General features: G+C 32.9%; 1 protein-coding gene across 3 annotated transcripts; it reads right to left on the bottom strand.

Annotated features, from left to right (window-relative positions):
* CRK34 (cysteine-rich receptor-like protein kinase) lies at positions 1 to 11,232 on the bottom strand. 3 transcript variants are annotated; one of them, XM_041006806.1, is made up of 9 exons: positions 10,739 to 11,232; positions 3,044 to 3,438; positions 2,064 to 2,192; positions 1,810 to 1,937; positions 1,423 to 1,636; positions 1,106 to 1,337; positions 809 to 971; positions 399 to 720; positions 1 to 271 (listed from the first exon to the last, which is right to left on the bottom strand). In XM_041006806.1, exons 1-8 carry the CDS (start codon positions 11,134 to 11,136, stop codon positions 403 to 405), a joined length of 1,977 nt encoding a protein of 658 aa, XP_040862740.1. In that variant the 5' UTR covers positions 11,137 to 11,232; the 3' UTR covers positions 1 to 271; positions 399 to 402. The 3 variants fall into 3 exon arrangements, with proteins under 3 accessions (XP_040862740.1, XP_006591287.1, XP_003537407.1); XM_006591224.4 differs by having other exon boundaries at positions 1 to 720; positions 1,810 to 1,940; positions 10,739 to 11,210; XM_003537359.5 differs by having other exon boundaries at positions 1 to 720; positions 10,739 to 11,209.
* Positions 11,233 to 16,253: the final 5,021 nt, after the last annotated feature.

Consider the following 16,253-nt stretch of genomic DNA (forward strand, 5'->3'; position numbering starts at 1 on the left):
AGGTAATATACACCCTCGGTTGTAATTTATATGGTTTTAAATTATTGAAAAAAAATACAAAAACTAAACTGATAATTAAATCAAACATATCTGTTTAATCAACAGAAAAAATCTGGCTCATTAGATTAATCTAATGGTCCAAAAATGAGAGAAAGTCACCAAACTCAAAGTCACGATCCAAATTCATAAATATGTTTCATTATTGCTGAATAATAAGCCTTTTGTAGTCTCAATTTCCTCCTCATTTCCCTCTTACTCAAGTACTCCATATCTGCACTAATAAACAAAACTTTAAAAATATTAATGTAATTTTTCTCTTAAAAATAAGTAAGATTTACAAATAATTATACCCATCTTTAATAATGAACTGGATAAAAATTTTCTTTTAAATCATATACTTAATCATTGGGTGGGTACTATAGAATTTGAGATAGTAGCATTAGTCGTAGAGGAACCAGTTGAAGCAGAGATATCTCTGTGGGGCCTTAAATTCGTCAACTGAATAAAGAGAGGCATAGAAGGTCTCATATGCTCAAGTAAGTGATTGCCACTGAGTAGGACTACTACTTCAGACATGGATGGCCTCATTGCAGCTGATGATTGAGTGCACATCAAAGCAATGCCTATGATTTTCTTCACTTCTTCTGCATCATAACTATTAGGGTCTAAGCTTTTGTCCACTAACTCCAAGTGCATGCCTCTCACATATAACTTCCAAGCCTGTTGTAGTCAAAACCAAGGGTCATATAGTAAAATATTACAAGAAAAAAAAATAATTTTTGTTACATATTTATGCAAAATTCCTTACTTGTCGAAGAAGGTATTCATCCTCACCATCATCAACAACAATGACCTTGGAATCAATACTCTTTTGACCACTTATAATCTCAAGGACTACAATTCCATAGCTGTATATATCAGCCTTTTCTGATAATTGACCATGGAGTGCATACTCAGGTGCTGTGTATCCCCTGACAAGTGCATAAAATTTATGTCACATATATAATTAAGAAATTATGACAGTATTCTGCATGTGGGGGCAGTATATTTTACTATTTAAAATTTTAAAGCTGAGTCATTTGTATTTTTTTTTTTTTTAACTTACAATGTCCCAGCAAATCTTGTGGTAAGATGAGATTGGTCTTCTGGTAGGAGCTTCACCAGCCCAAAATCAGAAACTTTGGGTTGAAGTTGTTCATCCAATAAGATATTTTCACTCTTAATATCTCTATGTATGATAGAAACATGAAATTCCTCATGTAGATAATTCAATCCCCTTGCTGTGCCCAAAATTATATCATACCGTTGTTTCCAGTTGAGGGAGCCTTTTCTTTTTCCTATTTCCCAAGTTTATATGCTCAAAATATTAAAGGAGAAAAGAGGGCTAAGAAGTAAAACTTACACAAATAACATGTTAGTTACCAAATAAGAATTTGTCTAGGCTGGCGTTTGCCATGTATTCGTAAACAAGGATTCTTTCTTGGCCTTTATTGCAACAACCAAGAAGCCGAACAAGATTTCTATGATGAACATTACTTATAAGCGTTACTTCACTTTCAAATTCATCATCTATGTTGCTGGAATTTCCTGAAATTAATTTTTTGACTGCAACAACTTTCCCGTTTTTCATAGTTCCCTATTCAATCAATAGCACCAGAATTAAAAATTACCACTATATGTATAGCTTATAATTAATATTGCCTTTGATCTTAGCATATTTTATGGAGATCTCAGTTGACAAGTTTACATTAAAAAAGAAAAGAAAAACTTAAAATTGCAATTGAAATGTACGGAACAATTCGATTTTACCTTGTATACAGCACCAAAGCCTCCTTCTCCAAGTTTATTTTTCTCACTAAAATTTTTTGTTGCAGCTTTCAAGTCACTATACTTGAACTTGGTTGCCCCTTTCAACTTGGACGCTCCCATTATGGTACCTGCTAAGTAAAATACGAGTTTGTTTTTTCTTTAACAATGTAGTTTTCTTCTTAAAAGCGAAGACATATGCTAGTTGATTAATAGATGGATACAGCATCACATAAGGACTTTCCACGTAGTCTTACTTCTAGGAACTTTAGTGGGACTTTGGGATCTTCTATGCCACCGAAATAATGAAATAAGGATCAGAACAAGGAGTGCACTTGAAACACCACCACCAATAACAAGCCACTTCTTGATTGAACCTCCTCCTCCTTCAAGACAGAAAAGAAGTTGACCTCAAATATTCCAAATGATGTATCCCTTCTAGATGTTGATATTACAGTATAACAAGAGTCGTAGTAATACATTTTTAATTCATCCTTTATTATTAGGTAAAATTTAGAGTTTAATTTTTATGTATTTTCCGTATAACTGTTTTTATAGTGCACCTCAATCTATCATGTCATATGTTAGACATAATTTTTAAGATAATTATTGTAAAATTTAATAAATTTATCATACATATGTTAATTTAAAATTGAATGATTGTATGAAAACAATTTCAGTGCACTCACTATTTTCTCTTAAAATGTTTGGACAAGAAAACTATGAAATTATCCCTCCATCCCACAACGGTTGATGTTTAAGGTTTTTTTTTTTTTTTTACACAGATCAAGAAAATAAATACCTATGAAGAAGATAAATATTCCAATAGTACGTATTTATCATCAGACAATTTTAGTAAAATATACTTGTTCTCTCTCTTAATTTTAATATATGCATCATTGAATCTTTTAAGATAACATTATTTATAGAAGGACAAAATTAAAATAAATGTTTTAATATGTCATTCAATGAGAACATCAATCAATTTGAAATATTTTTCAAAGACTAAAACTTCAGTCATTTTAGGACAGAAAGAATACAACTGAGACTCTTAAAGGAAGTAGAGCTCATAAATTTTTGAAATTTCCAATATATTTCGGATAATAATATAGTGGTATAAAAAGTGTCTCTTCTGGAAAGGTGGAAATATCTTTATACCATAAGAGATGGCACCCCTCTAGCCCATTTTTTATTCATTCAAGTCAATATTTATTAAATGAAGTAATGGATTTTGTACCTTGTTTTAAGAAGAGACTGATATCAATGGTTTGGTTATCTGCAAAGAAAGGTTTCTCCGAGTATCTCATAAAGCACACTGGAGGATTGACTCCCCGACCATTTGTCTTTGGAAGACAATCTTGTATGCCACTCTGTGCAATTGACAAACAGTCCGAACAGGTTTCTTGCGTGAGAGTTTCAACACATTGAGCAAAGGCATAGATCGCACCACCAGCCACTTGTGTCTTGGTAGCTGCAAAGTAGCCACCAATTTTTGGTGTTGCTATTTGTAGATCCATCAGAGCTTGCCGTCCAACTGTACCAAAAGCAGTGCTTTCATCTGCTGTCTCATTTCCGCAAAGTGTGTGGAGGGTAGAACTGAGACTGTGATCCAAGAATTCATTGTTCTCGTACCTCAACAGTCAAACACATTTGAAAGCATCAAATATCCAAGTCAATTAATTCTGACCCTAGTTTTTCATTAACGGTCAACCTACATATTATTGTGATGAAAACAACATCACTAATTAAGCTGGGACAATCTTGTGACATTTGAAATACACCTTCGACAATTATTTTTGTCTTTGTTTTTAACATGTTTAAAACTCAGTTCTACAATCCTTATATCACGATCTGTAATTGAAAGAATTTGCGCCAGAATCACTGGACTCACGACGAAGTGGTCAAGACAATGTGCTTTTAGCACAGGATCTACTTGTTGCTTCCAAACAAGGAAGTTCTTATCGGTAGGTGAGTTTTTCCGATATCAAATGGTAGTCAAAGGATGCCAGAGAAGCATCTATCGGTGAAGAAGCAGGAACCAGCGTCGAAGCCGAAAAAGAAGGAAAAAGGCTCTGCACGAACATGTTCTTCCATGTTCAGCAGCATCAAAGCATAATTTTCAGGATCACAAGCCATTAACACGGCTTTGAAGCTCTGATTACCATATTACAAACTGATATCTAAAACGTACTAATGAAAAGTGTGTAATGGTTTTATTAGTTGCTGCAAACTCAATGTTGCTATGTTGAATAATATAAACTTGGTTTAACCCATTAATCAAGTTTTAGACCCATTTAAATTTGTGTTACTACTTCAAAGAAAGTTCTAGAAAAGTGTAGAGATAAGTAGAAGTAATATTTAATTGGAAGAAGCATGTAGAACTAAGTAGTTGAGAGAAGTATGTAGAATCCTCCCTTGAAGTATATGAAATCTTTCTTTATGTATCTAGAACTTTCCCTTGAAACCTATAAAAGGGGGAGAGGTTGTCATTTGTAAGTGAACCACAAATAACCCAAAGGAGCCAAAACAAAAGTATTTCTCAAGTAATAAAAAAATTAGCCTTCTTTCAAATATTCTCTCCTCTTGTATTTCTCTCAAATACTTCCTATAACATTCTCCTTTCCAACAAAGTGGTATTAGAGCTTAGGTTTTGATAAGAAATCCCTCTATAGTTATGGCAAGCAATGGAGCAACATCCTTTCAAGTTTCACTTCTAAAGGGGAGCACCTATGACAATTGGAGCATCAAAATGAAGGCCCTTCTTGAAGCACATGATGTTTAGGAAATGGTTGAAAAAAGCTATAAGGAACCGCAAGATGAGACTTCACTATCCCAAGCACAAAAAGAGACTTTAAAGGATCCAAGAAAGAGACACAAGAAAGTTCTCTTTCTCATCTATCAAGCATTAGATGATGATGCGTTTGAAAAGATATCTGATGCAACATCCGCTAAGGAGGCATGGGATAAGCTTCAAACCTCTCACAAAGGAGAAGACAAAAATAAAGAAGGTGTGTCTCCAAACTCTAAGAGGTGAGTTTGAATCCTTACATATGAAAGAGTTAGAGTCCATTTTCGATTATTTTTCAAGAATTCTCATTGTTTCAAATCAACTAAAAAGAAATGGTGAGAAGTTACAAGATGTAAGAATTATGGAGAAGATACTACGCTCGGTAGATCCCAAATTTGAGCATATTGTCATGATAATCAAGGAAACCAAAGATTTAGAAACTATGACGATAGAACAACTTCAAGGATCACTGCAAGCTTATGAGGAGAAACATAAGAAGAAGCAAGAGATCATTGAGCAACTTTTCAAGATCCACCTGAAGGAGAAGGAAGAAAGTCAAGGAAATGAGAGAAGTCAACAAGGTTGAGGTAGAGGTCGAGGTCGCGACTAAGGACAAGTTGGATGTGGCAATAGTGGATGAGGTTCAAATTTCATAAACAACAGTTATGAGAAAAGAAAAAACTCAACAAGAGAACATGGAAGAGGCTATACAAGCACAAGGTATGATAAATCTCAAACCCAATGCAATAACTGTCAAAAGATTGGCCACTATACTTCAAAATGTAGATTCGCCAAGAGTAGAGTTGAGGAGGAGACTAACTATGTGGAGCAAAAATACGAGAAGTTTGAAATAGTGCTCCTAGCACATGAAGGTAATGAAGGTAGCCAAGAAAACACATGGTACCTTGACACTAGTGCAAGCAACCTTATGTGCGGAAAAAGAAGCATGTTTATGGATCTTGATGAATCAATAAGTGACAATTTCTCATTTGGTGATAATTCTAAGACTCCTATAAAAGGAAAAGGTAAGGTAAGATCTTAATTCATTTGAAATATGTAAGCCATGAATTCATGTCAAATGTCTACTACGTCCCAAATATAAAGAAGAACAATATTTTGAGTTTGGGACAAGTACTTGAAAAAGACTTTGATATTCACATGAAAGGTTCCAGTCTCTCCATTAGAGATGGGAGAAACAATCTAATCATCAAGGTAACAATGTCAAGAAATAGGATGTTCTTATTGAATATCCAAAACAATGTTGGAAAATGTCTTAAAGCTTGCTACATTGATGCATCCTGGTTATGGCATCTTCGATTTGGGTACTTAAATTTTGGAGGCTTAAGTTTACTATCAAAGGAGTAGATGGAAACAGGACTACCCTCTATTAAGCACCCTGATCAACTCTGTGAAGGATGTTTACTTGGCAAGAAATTCAGAATGAGTTTTCCAAAGGAGTCAAACTCAAGAGTTAAGAAGCCATTCAAGCTAATGCATGCTGACTTTTGTGGGCCAATGAAGCCAAGCTCACTAGGTAAAAATAACTATTTCCTCCTTTTCATAGATGCTTTTTCAAGAAAAACTTGGGTTTATTTCTTATAGAAAAAATCAGAAGTCTTTTCTGCCTTCAAGAAGTTCAAAGATGCAATGGAGAAAGAAAGTGATCGAAAGATCAAAGCCATAAGGACTGACCGAGGAGGAGAATTCACATCTAAGGAGTTCTGAGAGTTTTGTGAAGGGAATGAAATTAGATGTCCCCTGACGATTCCAAGATCCCCCAACAAAATGGTGTGGTAGAAAGAAAAATAGAATGATCCTTGATATGGCTTGAAGCATGCTCAAAAGCAAGAAACTGCTAATAGAATTTTGGGCAGAAGCTATGGCATGGGTTTATCTGTCCAATTATTTTCCGACAGGTAGTATATGATGAAAGACACCACAAGAAGCACGGAGTGAAAGAAACCCTGGTATCTCTCACTTGAGGGTCTTTGAGAGTATAGCTCATGTTCATGTCCTAGACAAGAGAAGAGCAAAACTTGACGACAAGAGTGAGAGATTCATCTTTATCGGTTATGATTCAAGATCAAAGGGGTACAAATTGTATAGTCTAAACAACAAGAAAAGGCTAGTCAGTCGAGATGTGGTGTTCAATGAAGAAGGACAATGGGACTTTGAGACTCATGAAAAGGAATACAAATTCTTTCCTCCTCTTGAAGAAGAAAAGACACCTCAACATATTCAGCAAGAGCTCACCCTATCAACATCAACCACTCATGAAGACACTTCGCCATCTCCTGAGAGTGAAAGGGTTGTCTTGATAACTGCTAATTATGAGTATATTTTGGGGGTTAAAGTATAGAAGAATTTGTAATTTTTCTCTTATAATTTTTCCTTTTTGTGAAAATAATTGTTAAATTAATATCATTTAAGTTTTTGTGTAGAGAATATTAAAAGTGATAGATTTATGAAGCTTAGTGAGTAAAATAAAACCTAGAAATACAGGAATAATTAAGGAAAGCAAGTTAATTGAGGAAATAATGAATAATTGAGAAAAGAAAGACTAATTGAGGAAAGAAGGACTAATTAAGGAAAGAAGACTAATTAGGGAAATAAGGACTAATTAAGGAAAGAAGAATAATTAAGAAAAGTAGAATAATTAAGGAAAGAAGACTAATTGAGGAGAGAAGGGCTAATTAAGGAAAGAAAAATAATTAAGGAAAGAAGATTAATTGAGGAGAGAAGGACTAATTAAGGAAATCAGACTAATTCAGCAGCCTGCTAATTGCACCTATAAAAGAAGAAGAGAGAAGAAGGAGAAGACCCACCAAAATTCTAACAGAATCCAATTCTTTATAGAAGGCAAAGGCTAGAAGAAGGAGAAGCAAGCAATGAGATCCATTTCTTCCCTCCATTCCCTTTCTTATCTTTTCCCCCTTTACTAAATATTCTCCTTTTCCAATTGTAAAGTCTCCATGATAATGAGAGGTTAAACCCCCTTTGTTGGAAACTTGACATCCAACTACTCTTGATGTAATTTCTCTTCCTATCTACTTATAATATTACATTTGCATTATTCTTTCTTGTGCTTAATATTATTGCTTATGGCTTGATCACCCATTTGCATGGTAAGTTTTAAGGGTAGTTCGGGAAACATTATTTTCTAATAGAATTGGAAAGAGTATCTAGATAAAGTCATCACTAGGGATAGGTTGATATTTATTTAGCTTGTTATACATCTATATTCTTAATGCAATTTACTATTTTAGCTCTGCAAAAGGATTTGGGAGAGAAAATAGATAAATTAGGCTCTTTCATGCGGGGGACCAAAGTTAAAGTATATTAGTAGATGCAGGTGTAAATTGGAATAATTATAAATAGAGAAAAATCATTAACATTATATCAAGGAGTAGCTATAGTAGGCTAAGTTCCGAACATTCTCATCTTTTGAATTTCTTTCTACAATATTATTGGATTTTCTCATCTTTTTTGTATTTAATTAATTAATTTAAATTTATGTTTAATTCTTTTATCTTGTTTGATTTAATTTTCAGCAATTTAATTTACTATTTTCTACTACCTTTTCCAAATTTTTTTCTTAATTAAATATTCATCTACCTAAGTACAAACAAAGTTTCGGTGGATACGATACTCAAACTTTTGTTTTAACTTTACTACTTGGAACGAATTGGTGCACTTGTCAATCCATCAACATGTCTCACGCACAAGAACCCTCCAAGATCTTTATGATCAAATTGAGAGTTTGGATAATATCACAATATTTTGTCTCTTTGTAGATTGTGAACCAATAAACTTTGAAGAAGTTGCACAAGATAAAAGATGGAGAGATGCGATGGATAAATAAGTTAGATCCATTGATAGAAACAACACATTGGAACTCGTCTCCTTTCCAAAAAGGCACAGGGCTATTGGTGTCAAGTGGGTGTACAAAACAAAAAAGAATGCCAAGGGAGAAATTGAAAGATACAAGGCAAGACTAGTTACAAAAGGTTACAGTCAAAAGGCTAGGATTGATTATGATGAGGTGTTTGCTCTAGTCGCTTGCCTTGAGACCATAAGACTAATACTCTCTCTTGCAGCTCAACACAAGTGGAGAATTCATCAAATGAACGTAAAGTCTGTCATCCTGAACAGAGTCCTCGAGGAAGAAGTATACATTGAACAACCGTTGGGATACAATGTGAAAGGAGAAGAAGACAAAGTTCTCAATCTAAAGAAGGTGCTTTATAGACTAAAAGAAGCACCAAGAGCATGGTACATTCGCATTGGCAAGTACTTTCAAGAAAATAACTTCACAAAGTGCCCACACGAGCATGCCCTTAATGTCAAGATCAAAGATGGAGATATCTTGATCATGTGCATATATGTGGATGACTTGATTTTCACGGGAATTAATCCAAGTATGTTTGAAGAGTTCAAGAAAACAATGATCAAGTAGTTCGAGATGACTGGTATTAGACTAATGTCATACTATCTTGGCATTGAGGTAAAGCAGAAGGAAGATGAAATCTTCATTTCACAGCAAAACTATGCAAAGGAGATGCTCCAGAAATTCAAGTTGGATAGCTGCAAGCCAATTAGAATATTGGTGGAGTGCAAAATGAAGTTATTAAAGTTTGACAAAGCATAAAAGGTGGATACTACAAATTTCAAGAGTTTGGTGGGTAGTTTACGATATTTGACGTGCACAAGACCAGAAATTCTATATGCTTCTAGACTCATCAGTCAATACATGAAGAATTCAACCACTACACATCTCAAGGTCGCAAAACAAATTCTTTGCTATATCAAAGGAACAATTGACTTTGGCTTATGGTTCTCAACAAGTAATGACTATAAGCTTGTAGGTTACAATGACAACGATTGGGCTAGAGATGAAGATGATCGGAAAAGTACTAGTGGATTTGTGTTTTTCATGGGGAATACAACCTTCACTTGGATGTCAAAAAAGCAGCCAATAGTCACTCTTTCGACTTGTGAGGCAGAATATGTAGTAGCTACTTCATGCATTTGTCATGCAATCTAGCTCAGGAATTTGTTAAAAGAGTTGGGCAGGTCACAAGAAGAGCCAACCAAGATCTTTGTGCATAATAAGTCAACCATTGCTTTAGTAAAGAATTTAGTGTTCCATGATCAAAGCAAACATATTGATACTCGTTACCACTACAAAAGGGAGTGCATAGCAAGAAAGGATGTGCATGCAGAATATGTGAAGTCTTAAGACCAAATAGCTGACATTTTAACCAAGCCGCTCAAGCAAGAAGACTCTATCAAGTTAAGAAGCTTACTTGGAATGGTAAACCAAGTTTGAGGGGGGTGTTGAATAATATAAACTTGGTTTAGCCCACTAATCAAGTTTTAGTCCCATTTAAGTTTGTATTACTACTCCAAAGAAAATTCTAGAGAAGTATTGAAATAAGTAGAAGTAATATTTAATTAAAAGAAGAGTGTAGAACTCTCCCTTGAAGTGTGTGAAATCTTTCTTGATGTATCTAGAATTCTCCGAGAGGTTTTCATTTGTAAGTGAACCAAAAAGAACCCAAAGAAACCAAAATAAAAGTATTTCTCAAGTAATAAAAAATAGTCTTCTTTTATATATTCTTTCTTCCATTTCTCTCCTATACTTCTTATAACCTTCTCATTTCCAACATGCTCCTATTTATTCACATAGAGTGCTCTAGAAGCTAACGACTCAATGACGAGTCAGCACACACTTATCATTGACTATAAAATAGTAACACAGATTGTAACCACCTATTATGAGATCTATATTATTAGTCTACTCTAACAATAGGACTAGTGACTTTATTGCATGTTTGATAAAAATTAATTTTAAAGAGATTTATTTATATTTAAATGTTTTTTATTATAAAATGAAGTTAAAAATAAAATTTAATATAAAATTTTTAACCAACACAAAAAAATTTCATAGTTGTTCTAACCTTAAAATTAATTCTGAATTTTTTTCCTCATAAAATTTAAAATGAAAAATTTTATTTAAAATCAATTTTGAACTCTGTTATTAATTCTTTACGGTGAAACCAAGCTCACTTATTTTTTTAGCCCTCTATTTGTCATGTAAAATTCTATCTTTCCCCTCTTCAAAGGGTACATGAGGATGTGTACCTGAGGATGCAGCCGTCATACACGACATGGGCACCGTTTCCAGTGGAGCAGTTGTGAATTCTGGTGGCAGCGGTGGCAAAGCAGGTGGTGCAGTCAGTGATGGAGAGGTAGTTCCTGCATTGGAACATGGCATGGACTGGGTCTGCTCCGCTGGTTGATTGAGCCGTGGCAAAGTGTTTTCTTTGGTTGCTCACTTGTGCTCTAAGGTCGACCAAACTTGCGTTTAGATTTTGGTTGAAGTTGAGCAAGTCGTGTACTGCGACTACGCTGCACTCCCATTTGAGTAAAAAGAGTTGAGGGTCTCCAACTGCACCCTCAAAGCTCCACCATGACCACAACACCAACAAGGTTGAGGCTACGACCTTGAGTTGCACCATATTCTTGTGATTCTCAAACATGATCGGTATATATCAAAGGCTTCAAAAGATAGGTTTGATATGGGCCTTAAAGAAAAAAGTTTAAAAGTCTGAGATATTTGGTTGCTAGTTAGTAAAATATTAAATTAATTGTATTTTGGTCTTCTGATATAGTCCATTGATGATTTTGGTTTCACACTATTAATTTCACAGTTTAGTTTTTTATTTTTAAAATTGATGAATTTTAGTCCGTTTTATATCATCTATTATCATCTTTCCATTTTTTAACAACCATCATTTTTAATACTCATTGATTAAGAAATATTTAATAAAAATAAAATATTATTATAATTGGGTTAAAATACCCTTATTTAATACATGAATCCCTGATCCTTGTATTGCTAGTAGTGAAATATTAACTAAAAAAGAATATATTTTTTTTAAAAAATATTATTTAAAGTTTAAAATTTTAAAATATTAATTATTTTAAAATAAATAAATTAGAAATGAAAGAACTAGTTGAATATATGAAGAGGAAATAATAATATTTAATAGAGATATGAATATGGTTATGAAGTGTTGACATGACTAATACACTTCGATTCTATATAAGTATGACTCGTGTCAATACCACCTACATCTATAAGTTATGTCAAAACTTTCATTAAATATTATTGATAAGATAATAAAATTAAAATTGCTTAATTTTAAAATTATGGAAATCAAAAATAAAAAATTAAAAATAAGGTGACTAATTAAAATTATATGTTATTATGTAAAGAGACTAAAACTATATTTAACTATAAAATATTGATGTCATTCCTTCTCATGTATAGCTATTACAAATAGTCCTTGTTTGAAACTTTTAATTTCCACTAAGGATTTAATTATGATGATATTGAATCATCGAGCACCTATGAGGCGTGGTCCCGGATAAGCTGCTACCCACCTCTCATTGCACTAACAGCGTAGATATTTGAATATAGATATATATAATTGAAAGGTTTCCTTTGCTGTTTGTGTTATATTTTCAATTTTTTTAATTAGCTCTTTCAACTTTTATTTTCTTAATTAGGTCTAGCAGGACCTAAAGTTAAAAATAAATACAACTTCAGAAACCTACTTAAAAGAAAAGAGTCTAAAAACCTAATTAAAAATTGGGAAAAGTTCAAAGACTACGGAGTAATAAAACCTAAAACAAATTACTAGTTTATTTAATAATTGCAAATAAAGAAACCTAGAGAAAATAAGGATGTTGCAATTAATTCCTAGAAAAACAAGATCATAACTTGAACTAAACGCTCTCTTAGCCCTTATCAAAATGAACAAAATACTGTAAGAACTAAAGCAAATATATAAATATATTAAAATAACTAAAAAAATAACAAAAACCAAAAACAAAAAATAAAGAATTTTATGAGAACCATTTAAAAAACATTATCAAGACCAAAATTAAGAAAAATATAATACAGTTATAAAAAAATATATTTAAACTTTTATTTTGTTTGTCATGTAAAATAAAGAGACACAAATATGGTGTAAATTGTGAAGTGAGAACAAATAGTAATTCTCTGTAGTTGAGTTTTGAACCTAATTAATCTCAATCATAAAAAATAAATTTTACATACATTATATTATAAAGTGAAATGTAAGTTAAAAAAATTTCCATCATTGAATTAATTTAAAACTTCATGATAGTGTAGTTCTTGTCTTCCTTGTCAAAGATTGTCAACTAATGAGTCCACAGTCGATGTCCTTCGTCAGCTAATTTTCTAGCTGGTAACAGCTGGATTTTGACAACAACGACAAAGGCTCCTGCTGCATACTTTGCCGAAAATGAAAAGAAAAGAAGGGAAAAGTGATGCTGATGAAAGAAAGTAATTACATTAATTAATCCCCTGTTAAATATATACTATAGAGAAAGAGAGAGAGAGAGAGAGAGGAAAGTGATCTCGAACAAGGAATCGGACATAGATCAATTGATTTTCATTCAATTCAGTGATTCACATGTTGGGTTGAACTGTTGAAGTGAACGCCAAAATTGACCTCCCTAATTAATTAATTCCAAAGTCGTTGATAGTTAATTATTTATGGTCAACACAATTAATGTCATCATCTATCCTTCCTCAAAAATCAGACGTCAATTGTTTTGCAATGTTGTTGACTCCTACATTCCATCCTCCTTATATAATTAATTAAGGTATATATATAATATATATGTAACAAAAACATCCTCCTCCTCGATCTGTTGAACGTACACGACTCTTGGGTTCTCTGTCTTCTGTCACTAATAAGTAATATACACATGAAGGCTACATGTTATTATTATGGTATGATTAACATGGTTAGCAGACAAGTAATTGTTTTTTAAGTATGTAGTCAACAATTTGATGATCTCCAAATCTGTATGATAGAAACATAAAATTCCTCATATAAAAGTTTTAGTCTTGGTATCTCTATGTATTTCATAGTGTGTTGTCTCCAATTGAGTGAACCTTTTTATTTTACCTGTTTTCCCATGTTTATATGTTCAAAACTTTAGAGGTGAAAAAAAAAGGTAACCAAAGGTTTGAATGATATAAAATATACACAATATTTGATAAAATATGGACAAAACATATTAATAATATTATTTTATATTTGATGACATTTTTTAAATATTATTAAAAGTTTTTAATAATATTTTTATTAAGAGTTAAACAAAAAATATTCTTAAAAATCACATGTGCAGTAGTGTTACTTTATAACCGTAATCCAAACACACTAAGACTTGTATGCCGTATCTATTTAAATCTAAATAGCTCTTCTTTTATTATTATATCTTTTTTAGGAAATAATAAATGCAAAAGGTTTCGGAAATAAAAGTAAGGTTGATTAAGAGGATAAAGCTATTTAATCTTCTGTAGGCACCATCTGTCAATTTGCCTTTCGTAGTCTCAATTTCCTCCTCAAAAATAAAATCTTAGGAATGCCAATGTAATTTTCTCTTTAAAAAAGTTTTACAAATAATTATTCCCATCTTTAACAATGAATTGGACAAAAAAATTATTTTACATCATGTACTTAATTTAATCATCGAGCATGTACAACAGAGCTGGGGTAGTAGCATGCTAGCAGTAATGGTAGAGGAACCAGTTGAAGCAGATATATCTTTAATGGCCCTTAAATTTGACTAAAAAAATATAGGCATCGAAGGTCTTATGTGCTCAAGTAAGTCATTGCTAATGAGTTGGAGTACTACTTCAGACATGGCTGGCCGCATTGCAGACGATGCTTGAGTGCACAACAAAGCAATTCCTATTACTTTCTTCACTTCTTCTGAATCCTACTTATTAGGGTTTAAGCTTTTGTCCACTAACTCCAAATGCTTGCCACTCTCATACAATTTCCATGCCTGTTGTAGTCAAAACCAAGGGTCATATTGTAAAATGTTATAAGAAAATGAACAATATTTGGCACATATTTATGGGAAGTTCCTTTCTTGGCGAAGAAGGTAATTATCCTCACTATCATCTTCAAAAACCTTCACATCAATACTCTTTTGATCACTCATGATTTCTAGGACTACAATTCCATAGCTGTATATCAGCCTTTTTTGATAATTGACCATGGAGTGCATATTGAGGTGTTGTGTATCCTAATAGAAGCAAAGGGGGATTTTCTTTGATTTCGAGGCCAAGGGACCTTCGTAACTACACTATGGACTAAGTTTAATTTTCTTACTTACCATTTCATTCATTGGAAGCTTATTTAAGTACAATTTTGGTGATTCTGTGTGGTAACAGAATTCACAATCACGATTGCACAAGCACTACTGCACTAACTACTTGCACTAACAACTTTTCTAACAGAATGAGAAAAGGTTGTAATTGTCTCCACTAACTCCATGGAGTCTGCCTCCTCTTTGCAACTATGTGTAGTCTTCCAGATAATTTGGGCCTTTCATTGTGGGTATGGGTTTCGGGTGTGATCGAGGCCGTACCCGAATCAAATAAACATTAAAAATACAGTATCTAGAAAGTGATCTTAGATCATCTCCCAACGAGCAATGATTAACCAAACATTCATAACAGATAGTAATAAAACAGTAACAAATTGGAGGGGGGAGTTGTTTGTTTTTGTAAATTAAACCGCAAGCAAATTCGAATTAAAGAAATAACAAAATTAAAATATGTTGTTTCCCCTTGATTCACAAGCAAGACTCTTATCCTAGGTTACGAGGATTTATCCCTAATCAGTTCAACCACTTAATCCAACCCTAAATTAAATTACTAAGCGAAAATTAACATAAGGCAGTCATTATGTGATTAAGCAACACATACACCAATTAATCATGAATGAAACTGATCATTAAGCATGAACGTAAATTAAGCGTAGAGACAATTAATCAAGCACTAAGCATGCATGGATTAATAGCAACAAATAAAGAGCAATTGGTGAAGAGGAAAACTGATCAGAATTCAATAGTAATAACAAAACCTCAAAGAGAGTTGTGCTTGATCCTCAAGAGAAAACAACGCTGGAGACTTAGCCTTTCATTAATCAGCAGAAAATGAAATTGTAATTGGAAGTAGAAAACGAAATTACAGATTGAAGCAAAAACAAAATTGTAGAAAACGAATTTTATTCTACATGAAGAGTGCGCATGAACAACAATAAAAATTGGAATTGCAAAACCCTAAAATTATTCTCCTCTCAAAACTCTCTAAACTAAAACTCTGGTGCTGTTATATATGTCCTCAGCCCCGAAGCTTACAAATCTATTTTAAGTCCAAGCCCATAAACGAAATAAAATAAAATCTGGACAAGATAAGATAAGATTAGATGAAATAAAATCTGAACGAAATAAAATGTAGATGAAATAAAATTTGGATAAGATAAGATTTGATAAAATAAAATTGTCTACTCTCTTCAAGTCCAAGCCCAATTCCGGATTCAAGTCCAATTGCTTATAATTCTCCTGAAATTTAATTAAAAACACAAAATTAGTCAAGTAGGCCCAAATGATAAAATTGTATAATTAATTTGACAATTAAGGCTAATCAGTAATTAAAATGGTGACAAAAGGATTAAGAAATAAGAGAAAATAATGACACATCAAATCCCCCCACACTTAGCCTTGTGCACTCCTGGGCAAAATTAAAAAGCAAAGCAAGGAA

This window comes from Glycine max, chromosome 11 (genome assembly GCF_000004515.6).
Source record: "Glycine max cultivar Williams 82 chromosome 11, Glycine_max_v4.0, whole genome shotgun sequence".
Taxonomy (NCBI): domain Eukaryota; kingdom Viridiplantae; phylum Streptophyta; class Magnoliopsida; order Fabales; family Fabaceae; genus Glycine; species Glycine max.

What these genes read in the sequence shown, in the direction of transcription:
- CRK34 (XM_006591224.4), bottom strand. Translation starts at nt 11,136, where the DNA reads ATGTTTGAGAATCACAAGAATATGGTGCAACTCAAGGTCGTAGCCTCA. An exon ending in CAGTCTCTTCTTAAAACAAG is followed by an intron (nt 2,193 to 3,043) that starts GTACAAAATCCA and finishes TCTGTCTTGAAG; the next exon opens with GAGGAGGAGGTTCAATCAAG. An exon ending in CCTAGACAAATTCTTATTTG is followed by an intron (nt 1,338 to 1,422) that starts GTAACTAACATG and finishes CTTGGGAAATAG; the next exon opens with GAAAAAGAAAAGGCTCCCTC.